At 39.5% G+C, this 7,972-nt stretch overlaps 1 protein-coding gene across 2 annotated transcripts; it reads left to right on the top strand.

Annotated features, from left to right (window-relative positions):
- Positions 1–874: 874 nt before the first annotated feature.
- On the top strand, positions 875–4,897 carry LOC112285357 (uncharacterized). Of its 2 annotated transcripts, none has more exons than XM_024526098.3 (4): positions 875–1,168; positions 1,932–2,957; positions 3,415–3,634; positions 3,850–4,897. In XM_024526098.3, the coding sequence occupies exons 2-4, from the start codon at positions 2,508–2,510 to the stop codon at positions 4,377–4,379; spliced, it is 1,200 nt and encodes a 399-aa protein (XP_024381866.3). In that variant the 5' UTR covers positions 875–1,168; positions 1,932–2,507; the 3' UTR covers positions 4,380–4,897. The 2 variants fall into 2 exon arrangements, with proteins under 2 accessions (XP_024381866.3, XP_090108788.1); XM_090252662.1 differs by lacking the exon at positions 875–1,168 and adding an exon at positions 1,193–1,704.
- The last annotated feature ends 3,075 nt before the right edge of the window (positions 4,898–7,972 follow it).

The following is a 7,972-nucleotide window of genomic DNA, read 5'->3' as shown; positions in this document are numbered from 1 at the left end:
GTGTTTATACTTCTCTTGGGCCATCCCTCTTGTTACATCTATTCAAACTACTAGAACAATAAAACATTTAAAAAACATGCCAAGACAGACACAAACTCACACACAAACCTACATGGGATTCTTGGAACCAAGACAGTACTCTCTCACTCTCTCTCTCCACCCTTTGAAGACATATTCATTCATCCTTGAAAACCCAAAACACAAACCAATTTATGAAGCCGGGTGGTGGATGAAGATGATGACAAGGATGGAACACAAATCTCACACCATTTGGGAACTTTCATTGCATAATGCCAAGATTTGGCAAGTGGTTGTTGCTTTGAATGTGACCGCTGAGATTATATATATATATATATATATATATATATCTCTTGCCTTGCCTTGCAAGCAATCACATCTAAATCTTGAGGAGCAAGAGGATGAGGAAGGAGAAAATAAAAACAGGGGAGGGGGCCTCCATGATTTGGTTATAGTTCAGTTGCTCCATCTTCTTTATGTTGTGGGAGAATGGTTAAAATGGTGTGAGGGGGGGGGGAGAGAGCCCCTTCACCACCACATCCGCCGCATGACCGTGGGGAATTTGGAATTAGGATTTCGTAAAGGATACAGACAGCAGGATAACGACACCCAATTCTCGTGCTCATTAAGCGATGGGGGGAGGAGGAGGAAGTTTAATAACGGGGAAGCAGCCAGCCACGAGTCAAGCGGGTCGGGCGAGGGGGGAAAAAACCAAATATTAGGGGCACGGCAACGGGTGGCCGGGCCAGAACGACTGACGGCGACGCCATCCATCCGGCGCCCCATTCATCTGACGAAATTCATTCGTTCCCGTGCACAGAGGCACGCTTCCCGAGGAGACCGAGATCAAAGGGCAAAAGGCCATGGCCGGTGCTGTCACTTTCAGTGTGCTATCTCTACAATAGCCTGCTCACCCATCACCGGTCTCTACAATTAGCTCTTTGTTGCTTGTCTCCGATCCTTTGTCATAGTTTTGCGTCGTTGGTTCCACTATAACCTGCGCCATTTCATTTCGGCCCTGTTCGATATATTTTAAAAAAATTAAGAGAGTTTTTGGCCGAGTTTTGAGTGAGTTTTGCAGTGTTTGGTGGAGTTCAGCAGTAGGAGTATTCTTCACTTTCCGGACACTTAACCGGAGGTTTGCGTGCTGGTAAGTAACGGGTGTGGCAAAGGTTCTAAGGCTAGAGTTACTGGCCGGAGGTTGAGTCGGGGCTGATGACGATTGGTGATGATTTTGAAAGGAGTAGCCAGAGTTTTGGTATAATGTTAAGTTGCAGACGATGGAGGCGGTTCGAGGGATGTTGCAGTTGGAGTCGGCGCATGCGAAGTCTAAAAGGAATGTTAGCATCATTAGTCACGGACTCTCGTGGTATATTCACATGAGACGGTGTTTTTGGAAGGAATGGGGGGTTTTTTTAGGGGATAGTCTGTAGTCGTAGAGTTTTGATTCGACGAGAGGAGCTTCATCGGAGGTATTGACAGGGTTGAGTTATTGGCGTGGTAGTTTGCGTCAACCAGTGCTACTCTTCCGTAAGTTCCTTGGTTACTACGTTTAGAGTTTTAGTTAGGTGCGCCAAGTCTAGGTTTAATCAGTGCGATGAGCAGCGGAGTATGGTACAACTGTCTGCACAGACAAAGCTTGGAGGGATAATGAGGGAACCTCGCTTTTAACGCACGGTCTAAATCGTAAGCATTGCGTTTCTTCTTTCAATCGAGTCGGGAAGGAGAAACCAAAAAGCCAGAGAACAAAAACAAAAAAACTCTGAAAGTGTCGGAATCATGCCTTAACAGAAATGCAGCTTTCATTGCTAAGACGTTTTTGGAGTTCGATCACCTGGTTGTCAGTCTCGGGGGTAAGGCGTGTCTATCATGTGCACAAGTTGATCTCGAACTGACAATGTTTTTGGTCTCAGGTTCTGCAGAGCTTTACTTTCAGGGAACGTTCCTGTAAATTTCAACTTTTTGGAACCTCCGGAAGCTCTCCATGTCTGCAGCCATATCGTTCGTTTTGTACATGCTTTGAAGCCATCGCAGATGCCTGCGTGCAACTGCACTGTTTGCTGAAACATCAGGATCTGCAGTTTCCCAGGGTGGAAGTTGTTCGCAGCAGGAGAAGCGCCATACCCGGAAAATGACACACACTTTGTTTCTCACAATTGATCAATTGCCTGCTTGAAACCTTAAAACTATCGCAGCCAACTGCAACTTGTCTTCATCGAAATTGTAGCCAACGTACATTTTGTTGTGTATACGCCTATTTCTTGGGAAACAGTTTGGTCAGGACCAGGGATCTGGATATTGACCCCCTTTGTATAGAAAAAAAAAGAAGGAACAAGAGAAGAATTCCCCTTAATATTTGCACAACCACCAAGACTTACACAGTACATCGGTGTACCACGTATATTGTCACGCAATTTGATAGTTACAGAAGCTTTCAAGCTACTGTTCGAAGAGTACAGCAAGCCAAAATTGCGACGCCATCCTCAAGAATGCCTGGACTCCGCTACCCTGGGCCGACTATAACTGCACCCTGTGCGAATTACTCCTTCCTCCAAGATGCTCAAACATCTAACGGCAAGGATTTGGCATGGGACCGGCCCGTGGGTCGCAACTTTGAACTTTTATCAGCAGTGGAAGCTATGCCCAACGCTCCGAATAAGTCCAAAGCATGCCGTACGCATCAGTATTACGCGGAGTGGATGAAGGGTATGGCACATTCTGCTTCCAACTCCTACAGTGGCACAGGTTGCTCCATTAATGTTAGCCCTGGCTCACAGGGGTGCAACAGTGGTAGGGGCGACAACGGCGAAAAGGATAGCGATGACCTCGCGGCCATGGTAGATGATTTTATCGAGAGCTCTGGCTGTCCTAACTCTTACGATGGGAATGATTCTGAGAGCGGACCTTCCAGTATCGTTAAACTTCCCGACACCTTGCAGGTACATCGCATTAGGTTGCAAACTTTCGGTTACTGTGTAGAAGCTTGCTGTTACCCAGGGTTGGTGTTTAAGCATTCTCTACTTTAGCAAGGGCTCAGTAATCTAAGGAATTCTTACGTCAGCACTGCGGGCCTACTATGAAACTAGCGTTCTTTAATCTCGTTCCGTTCGCTGCATCTTGGTGTAACTGCAGTTGTGATCATCTGTAACAGTCTACTCATACCTCTTCCTCGAGCTGGAATTGCATGACTCTCGGCTTTGTAGGCCCCCTAGCTCGGGGCTTATCTGGAAAGTTGGTGGAACTTTCTGATTGACCTTTGCGGTAGCGTATAAATTGTACCTATGTGCAATTATGCAAAGGTTTTCCCCAGAAGCGAGCCTAATCAGGCTGGTTAATCGCCACAGTCATGGACGTTAGTTTTGTGCATTATGCTCATCGTTCACATTGCTAATGCAGACATTGACATCTGCTCATGGAGGGATTGAAGCAGAACTTCTCAATGCGGTTGTGAACATAATTTTGACCAGTGATGTCGACATGTTGATTTGCAACTCCGAAGGAGCGGACTGCAGGGGTGGCTGCATCAAGCGTTTGGTCGCTAGCCAGTTGCGAACTGCAGGTTATGACGCAGCGGTGTGCAAATCGAAGTGGGAAGGCTCTGGACGTGTACTTGGAGGTAACTAGTTGCCATTTCTTCCTCTGTCGTTGATTTAGGTGGGTGGAGCTGTCAAGAATGCCTAGGCGACGCCGTCATATGTCGTGGGCCACGTTTTTGTTTTCCTTGTACGAAGTAGGTCATCTTTACATACTTTCATTGGTGTAGTTGGGAGCGCTCCGTGCGTAATGTTTCTTTAAGTTCTGACTACAAAGGAACTCTTTTGGCTTGTATAGGTACAGTGCAAATGGGTGCGTACGAGTACATCTATGTGGAAGTGAATTACAATCAATCCGTGGAGCGATTGATTGTCGATGTCGATTTTCAGGACCAATTTGTACTGGCGAGAGCTACCCCTAGCTACCTTGCTGCACTCAAGCTTTTACCAACTGTTTTCGTTGGCTCAACTAGGAGGTTAGGACAGATTCTCCATATCATGGCAGAATATGTCAAAATGTCTCTCAAACAAAACTCCATGCCTCTTCCACCGTGGCGTACCCTTGATTTCATGAACTCCAAGTGGCTGTCGCCCAATGAACGTGTTGTAGATAAGTCGTGGCCATGTTCCCCCAGGGGTTCTTCGAGCCCACGTTTGAAAGGACGGCTTGCGTCCATGCCTGAAACTAGGCAATGTGATGTTCAGTTATTGCGCATGAAAGATTCTCTCATTGCAGAGGTTCGTGGTACATCGGTGAACATTCCAGGGCGAGGTAGAACCCGACAATACCCGACGTCGCGTGCGAAGCGAAGCTCGGGCATCCTCTGAAAGCTTCATTTGGGCTGAACTGAATGTTGTTCGGGTTTTCGGGATGAGAAATGATACAGATTTTAGACGCGGCAACCTTGTATCTACTGGCAGCTTGAACACTAAAGACTGCCAGTACATCTCTGAGAAGAGGCTTAGTTGTCTAGACCTCACGGCGCTCTGAGTTCCGACTCGATGGACTTTACTGATAACTCATTGATTTTCCCGGACATTGAGATGTGTAAGAGTTCAGAGACCATGGACATTCAAAGTGAGTTTTACTGAATTTCGAGTTACAGTTCTGCACTGCCACTTGAAAACACCGTAAGTAGAAGAATACCAACTAGACGAACCCAGACAAGGCTTTTTGCATAAGGAGGAAGCAGTCTGCTAAGAGCCAGCAGGATCCCTCAGATCCAGTGGTAATATCTCCATCATTACCGTGAAAAATTAGATAGAATTTGTAGGACGAGACTCTCAAGTTCGTCTGTTTCCTCCGTTATTATACGGCATTCTAATCTGACGACCCTTTCCTTTTACACTCTGTTCGTGGACTTGTTTTTCTTGTACTGCTTGAGGTTTCTGTCATGCTTCGTCACATGTACATGCTTGAACAGCCATCTACCTATCCACAACTGGTTTTTCAATTTGTCTTGCACCAATCTATTCACATCTGTCTTGCATCATGTCTGTAAAACTCCTGGTTGGTCTTCTCTAAAGATATAGAATTCATTTCTTAGGCTGCAAAACCATCCTTCAAAGTTCAATTTCTACATACTTGGTGCATTACTACTAGCTGAGAAGATGAGTTGTTCCATGATCCTGCAGCCTGCCAGTCATGGTTGACCTCACATGAGTGCACTTCACAATGTAAATGCCATAATGGTATGGTTTTAAAACATTTAGTCTCCCAGATAAATTCATTTGTGCTGATCAAATATGATATTCATTAATGCAATGTAAGTGTTACTTTAATGCATGGTTGAGATAACTACCCAATACTAATTTAATTTGTTTGGCTAACATTGGTTTCAGAATTGGGTTTTTATTCAACTTTAAAAGAAGAAAAAGCAATTTAACACTAAATTGGTCATAGGACATAGTAATGATAGAATATATCTATGATTTATTTTATAATTTATTCTATAGACATGATCATATTACCTTGAGTATATAAAAGTATGATTAATTCATACATACATACATACAACTATTTCTTCAATAATTGATCTTCCAATAACTAATTAATATTTTAAAAATCAATTCTATTATATAGTGCACAATCAATAATCTTTGGTATCTAATAATTAGTTAATTTTTATTTTTTCAATTAATAAATATAAATACTTATACAATCTAACTACCTAATATTGTTTGTTACTCACACAACACCTTGTCAACAATAATATGTGTAGGTTTTTGTAGATTCAAGAAAGAAATAATAGCATTTATCTTCTATGTTTGCCTTAAATTTGGCTTTGCATTTTGATCTTCTTCTACTACATTTACTATAATTCCTTTTAATGTAAGAAAAGAAAATAGATCTTTATTAAAAAGTTTCTTATGTATAACTTCTTCTTCTTCTACTAGATTAAATAAGACTTGAATTGATATAGAATTTGCTATTAGAGATTGTTGAATGACATCTATAAAATATCATTTTATTTTATCTTTATTTTAATCTATGACTACTAATATTTCTTTTTGAAGGACTCATATATATTGAAAGGAGTTTCTAATTGTAGCCTTTAAATACTACTTCATGTAACTTTATACTAATTCATTAATAATAATTGATCAATATTGTAAATGCACATATTTTTTTATTCATCCTTATTAATGAAATCTTAAAGTTTAAAGTCATAATATCTTTTCTTGAATGCAACAATAATTCTAACATCTATTGGTTGGATCTTAGAATTGGTATTGGGAGGAAGAAAAAATACTTTAATATTTGCCAAAGAAAGTTTTTCTATTCTATGTGATGAAGCATTAGTGAGAGCAAAATCTTTTGGTTTATATCATACACTTGCTTGTCTAATTTTTAAAGCTATTTCCAAAAGAATAGTCCTATCATCCATACTTTAGTATTATGGTAATAGCAGAATCTAAGTTGTTCATGTACTTTTTAGTTGAAGATGGACGAATTTGCTACGTATCCAAAAATAAATAGTTCTTACTTATCTAATCCATCTACATTGAAAATCAAAGTAATAATAGTCATAATTATCTTTCTTACATCTTTCAATTTGTGAGCATGTAATATTTTTTTTGGTGGCATTTAATAGAAAAAAAACTTATTTTATCTATATTGTAGATATTTTATTTAATATATTATGCAAGCTTTGTTTTTATACTCAATATAATTTTCTTGATAGCCATAGTATCTACAAATCTATTTTCTTTGTGTAATCTCAAGGTATGGAATCTATGACTACTTTGGAATTTGAAGAGCTAAGGATTTATTAACTTTGGTATATTATTATCTAATTGTAGCATTCTTATATAATATCATTCTTTTTATTTAATAAAGTCTAAAAAAGTATAATTTTGTTACTTTGATATTATAGCATCCAATTGACAAGGGCTTTATTAAGCTATGAATAAGAAAATATAGACATGCTTTATAGCTATGTTTTAGAGATCTATTTTTAAAAACAAATCTATTGGTGTTTGCCAAGGATCTTACTAATTGTGTCTTGAGTTAGTACTTTTATAAGGTAGAATTTCTATTAAAGTAAATAAGTATTATCATAGGTATGATAAAATAAGTAAGTGTTATCTTAGATAAGTTGCTAATAGTCAAAGGGTAGCAAAAGGGTGAAAGGAAGTAACTAAGGTGATGGCTAGGATTTAGGTGGTGCCTAGGTTAAGAAAGAACCTAAGGCTTACTTGGGTGAAGTAGAAATGGATGTAATATCAAAGATTGGAATTGCCTCATTGCTTAGCAACTACCACCTATAAGTAAAGAATGTTGGAAGTGGGAAATATCTCATTCCACACTTCTCTTATATACAACCTTATTGATTTCTACTTACTTGTGTCTTGCTTGTTATATTTCATCAATAAGTTATGGGCCCACTCACACTTTGTTGTGCCATTCAAGTAAGTTAGTATCATTCTCTTATGGTTGTACTTGTGTAGAATAGATCGTATGATGTTTGCTGATATTAGGATTTTTAAGATTGAAACTTGTGTTTTGGACATGAAAATGTGTTGACTTTGATCTTATAGATCTCTAACATTGCTTTGTGGATTCTTATCTCCTAAGATTGAGAATTTAAGATGATATAGAAAGACCTTGATAATGTCTTTTATTTTGCTGATGTTGTTTTACTTATCTTGTGTGTATAAAAAAATAGTTGATTCTAAAGAGTGAGAGTTCATGATAGTGAGGTTTATTGGAGTACACATATTTGTTAGAAGCCTCAGAGCTTGAGTTAAGAGTTTTTTGAGTAAGAAAGTACTCATTTGTTCACAAGAAGGCATTCTGAGATTCTGCTAGTGTTGAATCGTTTTGGTGATTTCAAGCTCATAGTAACTTATTTTATTGATATTTTTTGATAGAATCTATTTTAGATATAACCTCTAGTGAAGGTGAAGATCTCATGGTT

This window comes from Physcomitrium patens, chromosome 8, assembly GCF_059467195.1.
Source record: "Physcomitrium patens ecotype Gransden chromosome 8, ASM5946719v1, whole genome shotgun sequence".
NCBI lineage: Eukaryota > Viridiplantae > Streptophyta > Bryopsida > Funariales > Funariaceae > Physcomitrium > Physcomitrium patens.
The sequence above is the reverse complement of the archived record's forward strand: the minus strand, read 5'-3'. Positions and strand labels throughout refer to the sequence as shown.